Here is a 22,826-nt window from a genome sequence, read left to right as displayed (position 1 = left end):
CTCTTTCAGTGACTTTACTAAGTCTTTGGTGTCCAACTGGTGAAGATTGCCCAGTACTGGTAGGGCTCGAGGACCAGGTGGAAGTTTCCTCTTCCTCTTTTGGAGTAATGTCAGAAAGGACAGACAGAGAACAACCAGCGCTATTGTCATAGAGCAGAACTTTATCCTGTCCCAGGCTGAGAAATCAACAATAAGACACTTGATAGTAAAATTGTCGCATAAGTCACAACTAAGCAAAACACTTGTCAGAACCTATTACTTCACTGGGCCACTACTAGGGACATGCACATAGTTTAACTGCTTCAAGAGTAGCTTTTTACAATCCATTGACATGTGTCACCAGGCATCTATTTATACTAGAAAGGACAAGTATTTGCGGGCCAAGATGTTGGCATTCACATTAATTTTGGACAAGGTTATATAATGAGGTAAAATGGTGGAGAGATCACTTTTAATAGGTGTTCCTTGTTTAGCGAGGACTCCACCGAGCTTGTTTTCATGCAAAAGGACATGAATTTTAGGAATACTAAGGTGGTATCAGCAATCAGAAATTAATTTAATGACTTTTGCACCTTATAGGTGCACCCTTTTAGGATGCAATTAAAGCATACAAACATGCCAAGAGACATTCAATAAAGACAGTCCCAAAGACTGTTCACTCTCATAATTAATTTAGAGCATAAATAAGGATAAATGAGGCATTATTTTAGGAGGAAAAGGAAAAGTTCTAATTAAAAGTTGATGGAGGTCATAAAGTCCTAACGTTTTCCACCATATGCATTTACAGTTGGACCCAAATCCTGCAAAAAAAAAAAACCATTGATTGACAGAGTCAGCTTAGTAAATGTGGGACCCATATCCATTGCGGGACACCCCTATCTGGTAAATGAGCATTTTCTTTCCCCACTCACTGTTTCTCTCTTTTCTTCCACTGTTTCTTTCTACCTCTGGTTCTCTTTCTTTTACCTCGCTCCTCTTCCCAACAGTTCTGTTACGCACTCAGTTGCTCCTTTCTCGTGTAAGCAGAGCCGCCACTTCTCCTTAATGACGCTGCAGTACGTAAGGTGGTAGCCGCAGCTCTGCATTTTTTTTATTACTCTGTGTCCGCGGTATTGCCATGGGACCAAAAGAGCCATTAAGCATGGGGCCATGTGCAGTGGCCCTCAAAAGCCAGCTCTGCAATTTAATTTTCCTGTAACAGTTCTAAAAATTGGATATTGGTGGGCACCTAGGCATTCCCTAGGTGGAAAAATAGACAATGTAACCCTTTCTGTAGTTTTTGTGGCTGAAGGTCTATTAAACTTGAGCAAAAAGGGAAATAGTTTTTCCCAGCATGTCCTCTGTAAGCTGCATTTGCTGCACATTAAGGGCTAGTGCACTTAGGCTGTTTTAATCTGTCTGTGCTGCATTCCCCTTTTACACATGTAGATGATCTAAAAAAGGACAATTAAAAAGTATTTTTGTTTAGTAAAAAAAAATGAGAATATGTAGCTTTGTATGCTTATTAAAGCTGACTAAATTGAACCAAAAGTGAAGGTCAGCACAGTGGCCTAGTGGTTAGCACGTCTGCCTCACAGCACTGGGGTCATGAGTTCGATTCCCGACCATGGCCTTATCTGTGTGGAGTTTGTATGTTCTCCCTGTGTTTGCGTGGGTTTCCTCCGGGTGCTCCGGTTTCCTCCCACACTCCAAAAACATACTAGTAGGTTAATTGGCTGCAATCAAAAAAAAAAAAAAATTGACCCTAGTCTCTGTCTGTCTCCCTCTCTGTCTGTCTTTGTGTGAGTGTGTGTATATATTAGGGAATTTAGACTGTAAGCTCCAATGGGGCAGGGACTGATGTGAATGAGTTCTCTGTACAGCGCTGCGGAATTAGTGGCGCTATATAAATAAATGATGATGATGATGATGAAGGTCACTTACGAGTGTTCAAAACTGTTCTGACCATATTTTTTTACAAATGCATCAGTTTTTATGGAAGCTCGTGGATCTGTGCTAAAATTGGCAGGAAGGGTGTAAGTAAAATTTAGCGTCTTCTCACAGGAGGTACAAGATTTCTTTTTTCTGGGACAAGATATTTAAATGAAATTTAAGAGCGGTCATTTACTGAGGCGTTTCCTGATTATCCTATAATTTCAATGTACCAATTAGGCATATTTGTTGTTGGTTAAGAAACCCCTATGTGCACAAATATCCATGTAAATAAAATATTGAAAGGTGATATGTAATGAAAATAGTTCTGATGTACAATCACTGTACTGATTAATTTAAGATATAAACTGAGCAGTATTTTAAGAGAAAAATAATTATATTAGTTAACCAGCAAAACTAGGTGCAGATTTATGTTTCTGGGGGAAGTTGCAAGGAAAAGTGCATGGTGGAGAAATAGGAATTAAAACTTGTGGAGACTTTTGTGATGAGCGTAAGTATCACTAGAAACTTTTCTTTTTTTACATTCTTTGAAACCTGTTGGTAAGGAATGTATGGGAAAGAAAAAGGGAAAGCATAATGTACATCTTGTTTCTGACTAAAAAAAAATGTCAGTGTTAAAGTAACTGAATGTAAATCAGGTAGATTGGGCATAAGCAACTGATTTTGTGCTTTGTATCAGCTTGTGGCATTGCAAGGATCTACAGATGTTTTTGAGAATGCATATAGCCTATATTTTACCATTCACATGTAGGTTGTGTAAACTCAGGCTGTGATTGGGAGCTGTGCATCACTTGAGGAGCAAACAAGTTGCTGTACATGGGAAGATAATATAAATAAAAAGTAAGAGTTGGAGCTACCAATGACTAGGGAATATCACTCATTTAATCATTTTTATGCCCCTGGGGTGCCGTACTCTGAAGGAGAAGCAGCCAGCAGCTTCTTACATGTGAAGCTGCTGGTTGCTGTTCCTCTATATCATACTTGTCAACATTTGTTTTCTGGCTTCCGGGAGATGCCGGCTGGGACGTGGGCGTACAGGGGGCTGGGCGCCGAGATTGCGTCATTTTGGCCCCGCACCCTTGACGTGATGACGCAAATCGCGTCATTTTACAGCGGGGGCGGGGCTAAACGCCACGATTCCGGCTGAATCACGGCGTTTAAACTGAATTTTGCCGATCAGGGAGATTGCCACACTCGCCCGGGAGTCCGGGAGACTCTCGCAAAATGCGGGAGTCTCCCGGACATTTCGGGAGAGTTGGCAAGTATGCTCTATATCAGTGTTATGCTAGGATTGTGGTGCTTCCTATGATGTCACCACCAAATACCACACTCCCAGTCAGAGGAGCCAAGTATTGCTCCATCACCACCTGCCTGACAAGGTAGCAAGCATTGCAGTGGGGATGCCACTTCTGAATTGGTGGGTATCACTGAGTATGTCACCAGGGCTTACACTGGCACTGAAGCTAACAGAATGAAACGCAGCCAAATATTTAAGAAAAAAGCAGTTGATCTAATGGTAGACATAGGGATGAATTAAAGATCCCATTACACAGTACTTACAGTACATGGATTGCAAACAGGTAGAGAATGCAAATCTGACACTATTTCATCTTAGATTGATCACAGTTAAATGCAAAGCAGACATGAAGCTTTTAAAATGCATAGTGCACAACTAAGTTCAAGAGAGATAAAAACTATAAGTACTTTTGCGTTATATTTGCCTATATAAGTAACTCCCAATGTCTTTCTAAGACGTTACTATGTTTTTGTTGCGAGAATCCTAATTATCTTTAGTTGCTAAATAATAAACAGCAAAATACATAAATCCATGATATTTCTCTATTATTAAATAACTACCAATAATAACGAAAGTATTTGCCAGTTATAATAAAATGTTTTCCTTAACCAAGGACAACTATTATATGTGTTTGATTATTGTATTAGTTTTTCCTTTTTGTATTTTCCTCTTTTTTCGTTTCTGTGCCAAACCTTTAAACATAGATATTTTCTAAAATATAATGTCTTATTATCACACATCATTAGTCCCAAATATTGTGCATAACCCATATTTATACATATGAGTAGTGTATAACATTTACTTACTTGCTATTGCTAAACTACAACACCCATGTTTGTAAGATATTTTGGTATGGTTGGGGTAAGACTGGGAACAATTAAGACCAAATTCTGCCTGGAAAAAATGCAAAATTTCACAGGCAAATTTAGAACTATTTTGCAAAACAGTATTGAAAATGTTAATTATCTCTTCACACTGCTATAAAAGTGATAGAATTCTCCTTACTTGTCACCATGTTAAGAAACATCTTCAGTCTTGAACTCCAGCTGTAGTGGGGTCTTGGTGATATTAAATTTCAATTATAGAGGTTCACTCAGTGAAACTTGTCTCTATCACTGAGTTTCAAAATAGTGGAACCAAATATTAACTAGCACTAACTGCAGAGACCAATCTAAATGCACTTTTTTCCATCTGAGACAATACCCTTTTAAAGATAGGATATCAGATTTACACCTGCTTTGGATGTTATCCAAGTTTACATTTAACTCCACTAAATCTTACCTGCATAGTTTAATGGGAAGATTACAGAGCCTTATCTTGACCGCCTGAAGATCACCTATCTAGCTGTTTGATTGAAGATAATGTGAACTATATCTGGAAGTTTCAATAAAACAGTTATTTTTTTATTTACTTTTTAAACTCTTTGGGAAACAGGTGAAAACATGTGCAATAAATGACATAATACAAACACACAAATTTTTTCCATCATTTTTTGTGTTGATTATAGTAAATGTTATTATTTAACCTCAAAAGGCACCGTGTCCAGCCTGAAGGATCCAGAGGCAGCTCAAAAACCTGGACAGAGAAAGTATTGAATCCTCATCATGTGAAGGGTAGGGCCAACAGAGGAAAACAGTGACGGCTTTTCCTTAAGATACCAGAGAGTCCAGGCAAGGTCAAACATGTGTAGTTTGTCATTTTGATAGTATGAAATACATTTCATGTTTGCGATTTGCCAGACATAGTTTTTAAGTGCCAGTGCAGTAGTAGGATCTTCCAGTGGTTGGCTAATAAAGAATTGGCAGCAGCGAAGACATGGGATATCCATTTTTTAGAATAAGTGCTCTCATCGGATATTGGGGGGATGAGGAGGATGTGCAAGGGATCCTTGGACAGTGGTTGTTCAGATAAATAATTAAGGACATAGAGGACCATGGCCCAGAAGGGGACAATGCGAGGACAGGATGTAGGGAACATTCTGAAAAGTTGGTCTGGGGAATAATACCACCTATAATAAAGTTTGTAAGCTGTTTCCTTTATTTCCTGGAAATAGAGCTATTGGCACTCCCTTCTCTAACCTCCTCACAGCAAGACTCATCTGGAGGAGATCCCAAGTCCTTTTCCCATTCTCGCTCATAGCGACCCTGAGAATCAATGGTAAGCTCAAGCATCCAATTATGGATAGAGAAGATCATACCCCAGTGCCATTCAAAATAGGTGAGGGCTCGCAGGGTGAAGGGACATGAGAAAATTACGAACTTGGAAGAATTAAAAAACAGGGGATGGAAAGGTGGATATTTCTGTTCTTTATCTGACATGGAGGTCCAAGTATTATTAATGCGTAGGTCATGGACCACCCTGATCTCCACATGAATCCACTGTTTGAAGTGAGGAGATGACTTCCCAGGAGATAAATCAGGATTGTTCTATAGCGGGATCAGCAGGGATATATGGGAGGACAATTTGAATCAGCACCTATAAAAGACCCAGATAGATAATCAAAGTCTAAGGGAGGGGAGATAATATGCCATGAAGTGAACTCCAGTAAAATGGGTTTTCAAGTTCATCCAAGCGATAGTATGATAGGGGGGCAGCAAAGATGCAAAGTAATAAATATTGACCTCCAGAATTCCCTGACCACCCTGGATTCTAGGTTTCTTAAGAATAGCTATGGAGATTCTGGGAGTTTTATCGTTCCAAATTAATTTCAGAAAGAATTGTAATTCCTTAAATATTGAACTGGCACCTTAACAGGAAGAGTCTGGAACAAATAGAGGCGTTTAGCAATCAGATTCATGTAAATAGCAATGATCCTTCTCATCTGCTAGATAATATATCCCTTCCAGATGAGAAGATCCTGTTTAATTCTGGAGAGGAGTCAGGGGAAGTTCTCTTGATACAACCGGTCATAAAGAGAAGTAATGACTATCCCACACTATTTTACCTAATGTTTTTCCCACTTTAGAGCAAAAGATGATTGGAGACGGGTCTTGAGTGGGGAGGAAATATGTAGCGGCATGGCCTCAGATGCAGAAAAGTTGATTGTATAACCCAAGAGGATACCGTATTCTTCCATAAGCTGATAGAGGAATGGCAAAGAAGTCAGACAGTGCGTAAGGGACAAAATGATATCATCCGCGAATAGGGAGATTTTAAATTTCCAGGGCCCACCCTCAGTTCAAGTACAGCATTATTCTGTCTAATCATCGCAGCCAAAGGCTCATAGTAAGGGCGAAAACCAGGGGGGAGAGAGAGCAACGCTGTCTGTTCCCATTATAGAGAGAAATTGAATCAGAGAGGAAGCCATTGATTAGAACCATAGCTGAAGGGGATATATACAGAACATCAATGTCCGTTAGGAATTCCGTTTAAACGCCATAAGTCTTCGAAGCATGAAACATAAATTTCCATTAAATCCAGTGAAATCAGTTTTAGGCATTTAGTGGCAGCATTATCGCTGTAGAGCGTCTGCAGTTTATGATCTTGATACTATCTATCGCCCTACGGGTATTGTGCCAGGCATGGCGACCTGGGATGACTGTCACCTGGTCACAGTGGACCAGGTCCGGGATAACTTTGTTCAATCATGTGGCTAGTATTTTAGCAAAAAGCTTAATGTCCAAATTGAGGAGAGAAATGGGCCTGTTGCTAGCAAAATCACAAGGGTCTTTCCTTATGAATGAGCACAATGCGGGCCTCCAATTTGGTCTTAGGGAAAGAGTAGTACTTTGTAGAACAGCATTAAACATGGAGTGGAGGTGGGGAACCAGAATATGGGATATTTTTTTGTAATAGGATGAAGAGAAACCGTCAGGACCAGGGGCTTTAGAGGTCTTGTGAGCTTTAACAACTTCAGAAATTTTATCTATAGACATGTCCTTAATAGCTGTTGGGCAGCTGAATGGGGGAGCATAGGAAGTTTGGCACACTTAATAAAGTTGACTATGGCATCCTCTGATGGGCCATGGCCTGGCATATGACTATCCAAATTGTACGGCTTAGAATAAAACGAGCGGGAATTCTCGGACGATCACATCTGGGCTAAAGGTAAGGGTACCCAAAGTAATTTCAGAGCAAAGATTTTATCCGCCTTATCTCCTTTCTCATAAAACATCTGCTTCAGCCGTTTCAGAGCCTTGGCAGTGGATTCGAAAAGACGGAGATTCAAATCAGACCTAATCTTAATGAGTTTAGCTAAGGTAGTTAATTCAGGAGATAACTTATTTTAGCGCTCCAGGTCTTGAAGTTGAATGACCAGAGATAAGCGCTTTGAGGCGTATATCTTCTTGTGCTATGAGGCCATGCTGATAAAATGCCCTGCAGAACCGACTTATGGGCTTCCCATAGAGTTGTATGGGAGATATCGGGGAGATCATTAAGAAGAAAAGACATCTGTTAAAAGATTCTGTAGTTGCTAGGTGAAATGGAAATGATGAAGGAGGGATTCATTAGGACTACATGTGGGGGGTGGGGGTGGGAGGCTCTATCGTACAGGTCCACAAAAATTGGGGAATGGTCTGACGATACCATTGCATGAATTTGGGTCGATTGGAGCTTAAGTGTTCACTCTTGGCTAAGGAGAATCATATCTCTTCTAGAATATGTATTACGAACCGAGGAATAAAACGTGAATTTTCTAGAGGTGGGTTAGCTGATCCTGCAGGAGTCGAAAAGATGGTAATGTTTGAAAAGGGATGCCAGTGCTTTAGATTTGTAGAACTCAGAGCAGCTGGTGGAAGGGGCAGGAGAGGCCGACCGATCGATTGTCCCATAGACAACCACATTAAAATCATCTATCACAATCACCTCCCTTCAACACACTTGAGAGAGCAGTAAGTCAATTGTAGCAAAAAAGCGGCACTGGTTTTGATTATGGACATAAAAGTTCACTAACGGGCATAAGGTGTCATTGAAAAGTCATGTGACTATATGCGCTCCCTTTTGATGGTATGTAAGGACTATCTGCCTAAAGGAGTAAAGTGCAGGTTACCCCCTGTACCTCAACACATTAGAATTGAACTATATAAGATCTCATTGGAGACAAATATGGTTGTGTAATGTATGTATGTTGTCAGAGTTCTTTTCTTGTATATAAGACACTTCATTAGAGCTTTATATTGTGTACAAATAGGGTGATGCAAATTCTGCATTTACTACTAACGCTGTCTAGTCACATCTCTATGCTATCCCTACTTTCTCTCTACGCTTTCTCTACACTATTATGGTGCATAAGAATACATGCATGTTACACCTGACATAAGTCTGGCATATGCTTGTGTACATAGATTTATTCATGTGAGCGATTTTATGCAATGTTCAGGTCACGTTTGCTTTCAACTCTACATGAAGCCCATTGTGTAATAGTCACATGGAAACAGGTTTATTTTCCTCCCTGATCATTTTCTTTATACTGCAGCCAATTCACCCTAGGCTGTGTATGTCTCGTATACTTCATTATAAGTGTGTTTACGTTATGTCTATCACCATAATACCATAATGACTGTCCTGGGGCTATTAATTACTTTAAACTACACTATGAGCTGTCAAAATGTTCAGTGATGACTGTATAATAAGATGTAACTCATTAGATGCAGAAAATACATATGATGTAAGAAGTGCCATTTATCTGCCCATTTTAGCATGCAGCCCACTATATAACATTGCCAGGGGTAATGAGCGAGGACGGCCAATGGTGGCCCTGATAGTTGGCCCCATCTTTTAGTTGTATTGTGGTGGGGGAAAGTGAAAATGTGGACCAATAGCTTCCATTGGCTTCCTTTTGCCAAAGAAGGTTGCGCAGGTTGGTGGTGTTCCCAAGAAGCGACCATATATTATGCCAACATTATTACTTCTCTTTAGATAAACAGATATAAATTAGGCAATTTAAAGGTGAAGCTGCAGACATCATATCTTGTCTTGGTCCTTTTAAATAATAGCTAGTTGGCCATCTGCGTGCATAGTCCTTGGACCTTTAGGGGCAAGAGAGGATGCTGTGCGCACCCTGGAAAAGAAATGCCGTTAAATCAGTTCTTGTAATAGAATTGTCTACAGCTATTTTGCTATTTTAGTGTGCATATACATTGCATCACTAAACACTAATATATAACATTACATTGTATACATTATTGATATCCTGTCGCCAGCTACCAATAGGAGAGGGGATATTGGGGAGTGCTTAACCTTATTAAACATACTTGTGCCCATCTTTCCTTGTCTATGATGGATACCTGGGGATCAAAGGATACAAAATATTCCTACCAAAGGCTTAGTGGGAAACTAAATTCATCAAGGGTCAGTCAGGATTTACCCCTTGTTTCACAACAACAGCTACAGTATATATGCAAATATATAAATCTTTATTGTGTGAAGGAAGAGGCTTTTTTGGTCTTTCAGATATTCAGATTGATTAGAAATGCACCTCAAAGCTGACATGGTGTTAGATGGACTACTGGGAACAAAACATATAGAAAACAATTGGAGATATGTTTTCTTGTCAACTCCACAACAGCTACTTTCCAATAAAATGAATAGAAACTAAAAAAATGGTAGGTCAGTCAATAAAATGACAATTAAACTGTGGTTTATGTGGGTTGAAAAGTTGCTAGGCAGTAATCCATATCTGGAGGATTTGCCCCCACATCCTGAAACTTTTTTTTTCATTTATTGTTTTTTTTAATTGCCCCAGCAGGCTGTATCCTATATGGCAGCACTTGATCTACATAGTCATTCCTACTGCTGAATACTATTGGTGGCATACCTGTAACTAATCCTATGGCTATATTAACAATGCTCTATAATTTCTATGAATTTACTATTTATACAAAAGATGATATTTGAGGCTGCCATACCTGTAACATCTGGATATTTCATCATGATAATGATACCATATCTCAGTGAGGTGTTGCCGGTTTCTGTCCCCCCAAAGAATAAGTTCATTGTAGTCATTACAAGAGTTTCATTGTTGAAGTTGCACATTAGATTCCCTTTTTCTTGAACAGCCAAATGTATTTATAGTTATAATGGATAATTAAAACAGCAGAAATAAAAAATAAATATTAATTTAGAATTTCAATTGTGTGTGGATTTTCTAATTACCTTCTTCATGTAGATAAGGAAGCAATTTACTAGGTCTCATGGACAATTGGGCTTCAAAGTCTTTTCATGGTTTGTAATATTTTCCAGCACAAAAGATTTTATATTCTCAAAATTATTGAATATGCGATTGTGAGGTCCCGGCAAATGATTCTTGAGAATATGTGAAACTGCAGCTACTAAACACAATGGTCCCTTACAAATTTTGCATGTGCAAGTGAAACCAGGGAGTGTCCCAGTAAGGGAATGAGCTGTCCCATTTGTCCTAGCCAATGCCTCTGCAAAGAGGCAGAAGGAAAAGACGAGACTTAGAGTTGCCCGCAGAGCTGTTGTACTTTTCAGAAATAGTTCTGCAGATACAGTTTTAAACAAAGAAGGCTCACAGCATGGTGGAGATATCGGGTATCCCTTTCCCACCTTTTGAAGTGCTCTTGTTCATAACTGTCTGTTTTACTCTGTCCATTTTGGACCTCAGATGAAATAAAACACTGTCATTGTGATTGCTTTGCAATGCTGTCCACATTTGGGTCGTGTACTGCAGAACAGGAAGGATCTCATTGAGCAACAGAATTTCTGTCCCTTCGATGGCAAGGCCTCTGATGTTCCAGGTCAGATTTTTAAAGATTGAGCTTGAGGTGGCTGTGAAGATACCAAGTTTTCTGGCTCAATTCTACCAACTTCATGCTGGCTGGCCACCCAGGGGTTCCTTACTATGCCAGGGAAGCTTACCAAGTACCTTCTAAGGCTTGTATAGTCACTCAGGCACATGCAGTTAGAAAGTAAAACAATACATTTATTGTAATAAAAACACTAGAATATTATATACACAGAGTAAATAAATGCCAGACAGATTCACCACATTATCTGTCCCTTACACCACTAGATTAAGAAGTTATAGTTACCTGGCTGTCCTGAATTGCAGAATCCAAAGTCCATGGATCTCTTTCAGCTGCATATGTAGTCTCTGGTAGAGAACTACAACTCAACACCAGACCTGGCACCTTCCAGAAATCAATCGACAGAATGAACATCATCTCCCTTCCTGTAGTGGCTCCTTATATTTAGGGTTAAATTTCCACAGTGTTTTCCCCTCCTGGCTCTCTATTTCTTCAAACATTGGTGCATGCTGGATCAGGGGTTGCAGGGGGCAGTGGAGATGAGCAGTGCTTCCACAAAAGCTCCCTGCTGGGATGCAGACAAAATATCTGCACTAGTCCTATGGAGAACAATGGATACTAATTGCCCCCCCCACCTCCAAAGATAGCATAGCAGTCAGCCCCACCTAAAATTAACCCCTTACACTACTTTGTGATGACACAGGGTCCCCAGCTGTTCAATGCTTCCTGTAGAGAAAAAAGGGGGGAGAATGAATGCAGCTCCAGCTCCCTCACTTTTATCCTGGACACCACCTGATCCTTGCCCATAACCCACCTGGCTTCAATTTGAGAACAATGCATAACAGCATCACTGAATTAACAACCAACATGTTTTTACAATGGGTAACATGGAATGAAGAAGTCTCTTATCTAGGCATGGCTACAACGTTCATTTATCCACATTTAATTAGACTCTGCAGTTGTACTCTGTTCAGCTGGGGAACAAAAACAAGGGCTATAAAAAGTACATGCTATTTATAATTCACATTTTGTGAGAAACGAGTGACAGGATGGTTGAGGTGTTATCAAATTAATTTTGTCACAGTGGCGAAAAGACATCCACGATGAAATGGCAGAAAGACATTCAGTAATGCGAGCCAAAAAAGATGGTGAGTGATCCGAAGATGATAGATACATTTTTGTGCCATCTGCACAGATATAACAGTGAATTTTAGGGAGAATTCTAGTTTTCCAGGATAAGTAGTAGAGATATTGAACAGCAGAAGGCTTAGGATCAAGCCTTATGGTATTCCAATTGTATGTATGAGCGAGGAAATGAAGAGATGATGGATCCAGAAAAATGAACACTGAAAGAATGATTTGATAAGGATGAGAACCAATTAGCTCAAACAATTAACCATCTTAATCAGTGCAGCCTCTGTGGAGTGTTCGGAATGAAAGTCTAATTGGATAGTGTCGACTAGCTTGTATGAGGCATGTGAGGTGAATGTAGCCTCTTAAGAAGCTTGAAGGAACATGGGAGTTGAGAGATTGGATGGAAATCTGACAGGGAGTTTGGGCTAGGACTTTTTTTTTAAGAATAGTATTATTATTATTATCATTTATTTGTTGGGCGCCACAAGGTTTCCGCAGCGCCGTACATAGTACAAACAGTAGACCATACAGGGTTAAACAGTACAGAACAATAAACACAAAGTACCAATGCTTCAGTAACTCCGGGACAGACCTATGGAGTAAGGACAGAGCAGAAGAACAGGTATGGAGAAACGAGGAAAGACGGGCCCTGCTCATACGAGCTTACATCCTAAGGGAGGATGGAAAAATCAGGCACGAGAGGGAGCTGGTGATGCCAGGGGAGAGAAAAAGGGGCCAGGGGAGAAAGGGAGTGCCGAGCAGTGTAGATGAGGGGTTAAGTGGATGGTTGATAAGCTTTGAGGAACAGGTGAGTTTTAAGTGCTCGTTTCAAGGAGCACAGATTGGGAGCGAGACGGATGGAACGAGGGAGGTCATTCCAGTGCAGGGGTGCAGCTCAGGCGAAGTCTTGGATTCTGGAGTGGGAAGTGGTAACTAGAGTGGAGGAGAGGCGACGGTCATTAGCAGAGTGCAGGGATCAGACAGGAGTGTGAATGGTGAGGAGGTTAGAGATATAGGGAGCAGTAGACTGGGAGAGAGCCTTGTAGTAATATTTGCATGCTTGAGTAATGATGGAAAGATACTAGTGGATTGAGAGAGATAACAGTTTTAGATAAGCCTGGGTTTAGCACTGGAGAAAGTGATTGATTTGTGAGGGTATGATGTAAAGTAGACAAGTTGCAGAGTGGAAGGAGTAAATACAGCTTCTTCATTGGTGGTATAAAATGAAGATAAAGTGAAAGAGAGTGCAGAAAAAGAATAAAGCTGATTACTGGAAATGGATATCTTTTCATACCAGATCTTGCCAATTTTGTCCTTGAAATAGGAAACAAGATATTGAGCATTGATTTAAATGTATTAAAGAGGCATTTGGTGTTAGTCTGAGCAGAGATGACAGATTGGAAATATATTTGTTTGTCAGAGTCCAAAGCATTTCAATAGGAGTTGTAGATAGCAGTATATGTGAGGAAATCATTAGAAGTATGACACTTTTGCCATTGTCATTGTAAGAAAGATTTTGGAGGCAGCGCATTTCTTTAGTGTTCCTTGGCTGAGAATGTGGTCAACGATGAGAGTAAAGAGTAGCTGAAGCTACTTGATGAAGGGTTATTGTTAGGATTTGGTGAAGATGTGGTGCTGCCATGTAAGGATACGATAAGTTAGAAATTGGAAAGAGAAATTGAGCAACAGTTGAAGGAAATGAATAGAACTGAGATTTCTATGGGTATTAGAAGGCTTGTTAGAGTCAGAGAGAGGGGGGTAACGTGGTGAGAGCTTGTAGGTGATAAGGTGGTAGTCATGGAGAGGAAAGAGATCACCTCCTAAAAAGAGTCTGATTCTCATGATTATGTCTCAACATTTTAAAATGTTCTATAGCAACAAAATCTATCACTAATTTAGGATGTAATTACATTTTTGTAAGCAGGATGAGCAGGAATATTCCACTGCTGAAGAGATAATAACTTCTCCTGATACTCACTACTTGTATTCCTGAACTCTTCCAATAGCAATTGTGCTTTCTTCATGAATGTGCTCCTTTATACTCCTCTACCCCATACTAAAATACCGAAGTGTAACAAGGGCAAAATGCCTCAGGGACTTCCATTTTTCCCAGTTGGAATATGCTATCCCTGTGTTAATAAAAGCAATGACACACTATGAAATCTGGATTTTACTTACATAAGTTTTATATTTCCTATTGATTATTAGTTGCAAATGAAGAGGAACTAGTTACATCACCAAGGAACAGTGATATTACTTTGTCTCTGAATGATGCCACTTCTTTTTAGTAAATAGATAGCCTGCCTTCTCATCAACATTGGTTAGGTTATCAAGGTGACTGCCCAAAATGTTTTTGCTGTTTTATAGTAAATCAATAGGCTGCATTATCTTGAATACATTATTTTGGGTTCTCATGTATGTCAATTCAGCTCTCAAATACAGATTGTCCTCAGGAATATTACAATCTCTTAGAGCATTTTAGGATATTTTAAACACATTTTTCCTGCCTGCAGCCCCCCCTGTTTATGAGGTCACTACAAATGGGTATGTGTATGCTAATGACACTTTTATGACATGTTATCACAAGCAACTTCTACATGCAATATATTTTCTTACACATCAAAGAAATATAATTTTATCTTTAATAAACTAGTTATACCTTTTCAGACAATTTTATATGAAATATAACATTACTTGGTCTAATATTCAAGAAGTTACTGGATTACTATAATTTTCATTATGAGTTTAGCATTTAAGTTTGACATAGGTGATGGTCATTGTATGTATAGAGATCTTCCCAAATGTGAATTCCTAAAAAAAATATTTGATGTTTATTAGTTCTTATAAAAGCATATTGTATATCACAGCAAGCAGCTTTTTGATGAGTTTAAACATGCCTCAGATCTCCTTGCATTTGTAGGGGAGCTGGAATTTACACCTAGGTGTAGAGTTGTTTCTAATTCTATACATCCTGACTTCTCTAAGATGAAAATAATCAAAAGCTAGAGTGTAATCAAAATTACACTCTATGATGTCAACAGACTTCACACAGTGACCTCCCATGTTTCAAACAATTCAGGTTTCCCCCCACAAAAGCCACAGCCTGTGTCAGGGTATGAAAGGTTGGGTTGGTTACAGTATAACAGGGAAACCTGCAGCAGGGGTAATAATATACATTAATTCCCTAACATCCAGTGGTGTTAGGAGAAGCTCCAGGGCTTTCTGCACGGTGCTGTTTTCTCCTGGGGGTGAATTCAGCACCATGGAGAACAGACTGTGTCCCATTATAAAAGGGGGACCCAATGCTGCAGATTTTCCTGACTAGCCCGGCCTAGAGTGATTAGCCCAGTCTGTCATAGCCTGGTACTCATTGTATCTTTTGCATGGGGAACCCACACTGTTTGTCTGTCTGCATTAGTGGTTTCCAGCTCAGGCTATTAGTGAAAATGCTTAGTTCACTTTTAGGGGAGTGGGCACACTTTTTATTTCTTTATTCAATTATGTTTTTTACACTGCACAAGTCATCATCATCTGAATGCAGGCATTGTGACCCACAAGGGAAATGTCTCCTGACAGGTATATCTGTGGATGTGTCCGCCTCTAATTTACTTGCAATTACATGAACACACACTTACTGTACTAGACCTCTGCTTGCTGGGGCAGCATACCCATAAGATTGTGATCATTGACTGGTTTTCAGCATACAGATGAAGATTAATCCCATTTGGATTTTGATCAGGATTGATATTAGTTTTAAACTCATACACAGACAATTTGCTTGAATTGCCCAAAATGATTGCTCTATGTTTGGCTTATTTTAGAATTCATTTTAGAATCCCTATAATCTTTTACTTTGAAGCACTAAGAAATTTGAGATTCTTGCTCCATGATGTCATAATGGGCTGCAAACGTATCAGGGATGAGTGCGATGGTACCTTTAAAATAAATGCATTGAATGACATAACTACTGCCACTTCAGAGGGCGAGGTCAATACAGGGCCTGGAGGTGATGGGGTCCCAGAAATTCCAATTCATCTACCCATGACCCCCGATCTGCTCTTCTGAGGACAACACATGCACAGTCAAGCCATGTTCTCTACAAATGTAATAAAAGACCAACATTCTCAATTGGAAAGTCATTACAAGTTAGCTCACAGCACCTTGACCTGTTGGTTTTGTGCAGCAATGCGGTGGCTCCAAGTCACTGTTAGGATGCGAGCGAGTCGCACAGTGACCTCACCACCATGCAGTGCACTCCCAGCCTACCACTGACCGGTAGCCACCTTATCACCTCAAGGAGAGATAGAGCAGGAGAGGAAGAATGGAGGCAGAGAAACAACAGGGGGAAAAGAGTTAAGAGGCATAGGGAGAATGATATAGGGGGGGGGGGGGGGACATATAAGCCCCATAGACATTATCCCATATTTTAATAGAATTGCCATGTGTACCTGTTGGCAGGATAATCCCAAAAGACCAATTAGTCTGGCTGCGATTCTTATTGATTCTCTTTCACCTTTACTCTGCTTTTACCCTTAGGCACCCCCTTCCTTCTCCCTAGTTTTATTTCTGGTGTGGCCAGGTCTGATTTTCCTGGTGCTCATGCTGGGATTATAAACATGCACCTTTCCAAAGCAATGCACATTATATAATTTTCATTTATGAATAGAAATCAAATGTAATATTTGAATGTCAGGAAGTTTGTTAAGTTTTCTGCCCCTCCTCCCCCAAAAAATCTCACTTCCCAGATCCTCACACACTTGACATTTCTAAAAAAGAAAAATAACTCTTACCTCCTTCTGGCTGGCTGGTAAGGCTGCTGTCTTGATGCACTGATGTCCAGATGTACTGATGTCTGATGCAGAATGCTGTCCAGGCGTCAGTGCTGCCCAGGAGCAAACAGGATATCTAGAGGGGAGGCTCCAAATGTTAGATTTCAGACCAAAACTAAACAAAAAGCTTGACAGCACTCACCTGTTGCACACTAACATTTCCTCGGCTTTATCACACATGCCCATCTGCCCACTAGCTAATCTCTCATATGCCACCCCTTGACAATCAGCTTTTGTCACATATACTAGCTGCATAACACCAGCTTTACTCACATGCCCACCAGCTTATCTCTTCCTTATACCACTGTCCTAAGTGCCCTTGTCAGCTTTTTGCCCACCAGCTTTTCTTTAAAATGCCCCCCCATCCACCTGCTTTTCTCAAACATGCTTCCCTGCCAAACTGTTTTCTGAAAAGAATTTGTGCTGGCGTGGGGAATTCGCCGGGGCTATTAGGGTAGCCCCAGCATGGTGAGTTACAGTGGTGCTTCATCATACCCATGTTTTCTGTAGCATCCTCTCTCCCCCCGTCTTTTGTAGCATCCTCTCACCCCCATCTTTTCTAGCATCCTCTCCCCCCTCCCTGTTTTCTGCAGCATCCTCTCTTCTCCCCCCATTTTCAGTAGCATGCTCTGTTCTCCACCCTTGTTTTAAATAGCATGCTCTCTTCTCCCCCCCATTTTTACTAGCATGCTCACCCCCCTGTTTTCAGTAGCATGCTCTCTTCTAGACCCCCAGTTTACTGAAACATCCTCTCTTCTCCCCCATCTTCTGTAGCATCCTCTTTTCTCCCCCCTTCTTTTGCAGCATCCTTTCTTCTCCCCCCTTCTTCTGTAGACCCTTCTCTTCTCCCCCTTCTTCTGTAGAATCTTCTCTTCTCCCCAACTTCTTCTGTAGCATCTTCTCTTCTCCACCCTTCTTCTGTAGCATCCACTCTTCCCCCTTCTTCTGTAGCTTCCTCTCTTCTCCCCCCTTTCTTATCTAGCATCCTCTTTTCTCCCCCTTCTTCTGTAGTATCCTCTCTTCTCCCCCACTTTCTTCTGTAGCATCCTCTTTTCTCCCCCTTCTTCTGTAGCATCCTCTCTCCTCGCCTCTTCTTCTATAGCATCCTCTTTTCCCCCCTTTTTTGTAGCATCCACTCCTCTCCCCCCTTCTTCTGAAGCATTCTCTCTTCTCCCCCTTCTTCTGTTGCATCGTCTTTCTCCCCCTTATTCTGTAGCATCATCTCTTCTCCCCCCTTCTTCTGTAGCATCCTCCCCCCATTCTTCTGTAGCATCCTCTCTTCTCCCACCTTCTTCTGTAGCATTCTCTCTTCTCCCTTCTTCCCACCTTCTTCTGTAGTATCTGCTGTTCTCTCCCCGTATTCTGTAGCATTCCCTCTCCCTCCCCCCTTATTGTGTAGCATCCTCACTCCGCCCTTCTTCTGTAGCATCCTCTCCCCCCCATTTTCAATAGCATGCTGTCTTCTCCCCTTCCGTTTTCTGAAGCATCTCTCTTCTACCCTCCTTCTCCGCAATGCCTGCATTAACTTATTGTATTTCATATTTAGTTTAATATTATTCTCACCCACACTTCCGCTCCCTGAGGCCGGCACCCTAGGCAGCTGCCTGTAGCTCCCTAATGGTGGCGCCAGCCCTCTGTGAGATATTTATAAGAACACACAACACAGATTTATAATGTGATCCAGCTCTGAAATTGGATATTTCCAGGGTTATTTCATTACTAAATATGCACAATTACCAGCATGTGACTGTTATAAGGTATGCATGTATGGAGGAGGGGACACTAATCTTGCACACAGGTCCACAAGGGGCTGACTGGACAATTTTACCCTGGTGGGCTCAGCAGCCTATTAGGAACATCGTAAGAGAAAAAATGCAGGTAGCCCAGTGACCCAGCCCAAGGCAGCCCTCTACTGGACCAGCCCGGGGAGCAGATGCCCCAATGCCCCCCTGCCCAGCTGGTCCCTGAGGTCCACATTTCTTAAGATGCCCCTGCTGATGGTCTACTTTTTGAGTACACTATCAGGATGTGGCTTTTCTTATTATTACTGAGATTTTATTTACAAATATGTATGATGAGAAGAACTTTAAAGAAGCTGTCTACCAGGTTTTGCTTATTGTTGGTGGCAAAGCAATTTTTTGTTCCAGATTTTGCTGCCCTGTGGTGTTTGTTGGATTAAGAGGATTATACTTTAAATAGTAAAATATCCAGTTTCAAATCTAGTCTGCAGGTCTAATATTTACTATGCTGATCACGTTCATCCAACTGAGGAGTGGGAAATTGTGAAAGCTAATGTGTTTGCACAAAGGTAGAATAATTTCATGAATATTTATCCCTTGCAAAAATGACATACACTAATACCTTCATTGTAAAGCTGTAGACACAAAAGGATAGAGAAATGCGGTGTTTCATACTTTTGTTTGTCACATGTTGTGATCTGAACTGGGACTGAAGCCAGCAAAATTACAACATAAAATGTTTTCTGAGTTTTATCACTGAGGACAAACAAGTAAATGTCACTATCTATATCACTCTCTGGTCATTTTAATAAATGTTCATTAACCAAAGGCCCCATAGGGCCTACCATAAACTAGCAGGGACCAATACTAGCTCAACTGAGTCCCCGTTCAAATAGTGGGTTTGGACACATCAATAATATTGCCCTCAAATTCTAAAATTACAAAAATGCTCATACAGACTTTTTTGCACAGAACAAGAGCCGTCTCCCAGGTTTGTTCAGTTGTTTCTTCTGTTACATAACCAGCAACATCACTGTGGAACCTCTGTATTTAACGGTGATGCCCTCTTTGTTGTTTTTAAAAAATAAGCTTTTTCATTTACTAGTTACCTGTAGTAAATTGCAAATGGATTGTGGACCTCTACTGTGATGTCTACACAGTGACAACTATTGACCATAGAACATCCCCGCTCTCTGTCTCTTCTTTCCAAAATGTCAACTGAGCTAGGGTCCTCACATTGTCTGATAGTAGGCATGGCACTGGATCCAGAACTGAAAAAAACAGATCCAGCTCTGACTATAACATAGGTTTTCTCAGTTTTGCAACTTTGGTTTGAATCTTACGCTGTCAGAGCTGAAAACCCGGCTTATAAGTAGGCCTAGCGCCTGTCATTTCTTCATTATGCGGCGGGAGTTCGTGCAAACAGGAACTAGTGTACGCCGTTAGAATCGGGTTATTTATTTTACCAAGCATATTCCAGAAGATTATTTGGCTTTTTACAAGCTGCAAGATAAAAAGTTTATTTTAACATGCTTGGAATAATTTATTTCCTTTTTCTTTACAGAGACAGCCACGGACCCTTGAATATTTTGGGGGGTTACAGCTTACAAGATTGGATCTATAACAAAGCTTACAAGAGTGGATGAAGAACACAGATTACTGTTTTTTTTAAAAATTTTCAATAAATTTAACGGTAAAACTAAGAGTGTGCTTATTAAAAAATTTGGGTTGATGCACTACTGAATACAGTGGGACCAGGGTGTCAGGGCATGCTGGCACTTGTGGTTCCCCAAGGACCCATTGGTACACTACAGGACACAGAGGGACATGGATGGCAAGACATGCTGTCACTTTGGGTTTCCCAAGTGCCAGCATGCACTGGCAGAAGTGCGCATACTGGTGCCTGTAGTATTATAAGCACCAGCATGCCCAGACTGTTAATAACAACCTAGTCTTGTTGGGACCTGTAGTGCAGCAACACAAAATGGTGTTTAAAAATTAAAACAATTTTATTACCCCACACTCACATCCTGAGGGAAGTGGGAAGAACCCTAGTGCTTTCAGGGGAGGGGGGGCACATTTTGTGGACCCCGTCTCCTTAGGGAATCAAGCCCCATGTTTATCAGACTGGGGCTGGTTGTCATTATTGCAGGGGGACCCCATGCAGCGGGTTCACCTGCAATAGTGCCACCAGCCTTGGCTGGTAAAGCCTAGCACTGGTTCTAGTAAAATCAGGGGGACCCCATGCTTTTTGTTCCTCCAATTTTACTAGTAATGCAGCACTAGGGTTAAGGGGCTAGATTTACTAGGAATCGAGTTTGGTGGCGGTTTGAAACTGCCCTTCATCTCCGGCGATATAATGGTCCAAACCGTCATATTTACTATAGGGCGGTTTAAGGCTTCAATTTAAAATAAATGGCGATGTATGGCAGATTGAGAAAGCTAAACCACCAACCATTTTGTCCAAATCGTCGACAGTTTGGTCAAAACTACAATCCAAAACACAGGATAGGACAGTTTTAATACCTGCTTCATAATGGTTGATAGCTCAAACATGCTGTTTGAACTATTTTTCCATTCAAATAATAAAGATTGTCCTGATGTAAATTCACTTTCATATTTCATTTAAGAGGTAAACATTATTTTCAGAGAAAAAAAAATAAAAGTTAACATTGTTAAATTAGTAGTGTTAGTAGGTTGTAACAAAAAAGGAAAACAACATACTAGACCAATGAATGAAACACAACCCAATATAAACGGCAAAATTGCACTTGCTCTAACAAGGGCAGTTGAGTTGGGATAAGTTAAAGTTCCAATTACGCAGCACTTAAACCTTGTTTGTACTCATGGTTTGTGAACAGGTAGAGGACTAATATTGATCACAATTTCATCTTGGATCAACCACATTTAATCACATTTTAGACATAACCCTATTTAGGTGCACAGTGCACAACAAGGCTCAAGAGAGCTAAAAATGATAATTACTTGCGTTATGTTTGCCTAGTAGAAGTAACTCCCAATATCTTTCTAAGATACTTCTATGTAATTCTATGTTTTTTTTCTGAGAATCCTAATTTTCTCTAATTGCTAAATAATAAACAGGAAAATTCAGAAATCCATAATAATTTTGCTATTATTAAATAACTGGCAATAATAACTTATATATTTGCCAGCTACAACAAAATGTTCTCCCTCACCAATGATAATTATTACATACATTTGTTTGAATATTATATTATTTGTTTCCTTTTTGTATTTCTATCCCTTTCTTTCCTGTGCCCCAACATTAAACATAGATATATCCTAAAATGTCATTTATTATGATCACTTTTTATAAGTTCCAGATATTGCACATTTAGAAGCCACAGTTACACTGATTAAGTAGGAAATAACATTTATGCTCCTGCTATTGCTGAATTACAACATCCTTGTTTGTGAGAGATTTTAGTTGTAGTCCAACAGCCTGAGAGCCAAATGGTGTCCAATTTTGGATTCTAGTATAATATGAAGGACAGGGGCGGATTGGGAACTTAAAGTGGATCTGGAAAAAAATATTGAAGTGTCTTCATGTGGGCGGGACCAAAATAACTGTAGGTGAGGCCAACACAAAAGTAGGCAGGATTTAGAACTACTAGAATTTGGTTGTAGTGACATTTAGGTAAACCTAGATGTGATGACTTTACACACAGTGGGTCATCTCTAAAGCAATGCAGGGCAAATGCTGCCAGTCCTGTGTCATATAATTACATGAATCCTTTTACATTATCTGCGACTGGTTTATGCCTCTGTGCTCCAACTTGTTTAGTTGCCTACTAATACATCCTAACAAAATTCCCTTCATAGAAATATACCTGACTTTGTTTAATAAGTTTAACTATTACGAAACTTGGCACAATCGTATTTGAGAAAAAAGGGAAGAGGAAAGGAGGTTGATAAGACGCACTGAACACTCCATGGATATAATAATAATGTGGGGCAACTAGGATTGGATATGTTAAAACATAACTTTTATTATCATGAATTCCTAAAAGCAGCGGAATCTTCAAAAATTAAAACAATTAAAGTGAAATTGTGATTCTAAAAGCTGGTCACATCTCTTGAATCTCTAAACATCCACCCATAATATTGAAGCAGATAAATAACTTATTATCCACACTCTAATAATTCTTGTAATTATTCTCTGTGG

General features: G+C 40.2%; 1 protein-coding gene across 1 annotated transcript in view; it reads right to left on the bottom strand.

Moving 5' to 3' along the window:
• Positions 1 to 22,826, bottom strand: part of LOC142101539 (uncharacterized) — an 84,181-nt gene that overhangs the window by 28,112 nt on the left and 33,243 nt on the right. Inside the window, exons 10-12 of the mRNA XM_075185992.1 lie at positions 20,107 to 20,143; positions 19,750 to 19,911; positions 1 to 176 (exon numbers count right to left, since the gene is read on the bottom strand). Of these exons, the coding sequence (XP_075042093.1) occupies positions 1 to 176; positions 19,750 to 19,911; positions 20,107 to 20,143 (375 nt within the window). The remainder of the gene's footprint in view (positions 177 to 19,749; positions 19,912 to 20,106; positions 20,144 to 22,826) is intronic.

Source organism: Mixophyes fleayi, chromosome 9, assembly GCF_038048845.1.
Source record: "Mixophyes fleayi isolate aMixFle1 chromosome 9, aMixFle1.hap1, whole genome shotgun sequence".
Lineage (NCBI taxonomy): Eukaryota > Metazoa > Chordata > Amphibia > Anura > Limnodynastidae > Mixophyes > Mixophyes fleayi.
The sequence above is the reverse complement of the archived record's forward strand: the minus strand, read 5'-3'. Positions and strand labels throughout refer to the sequence as shown.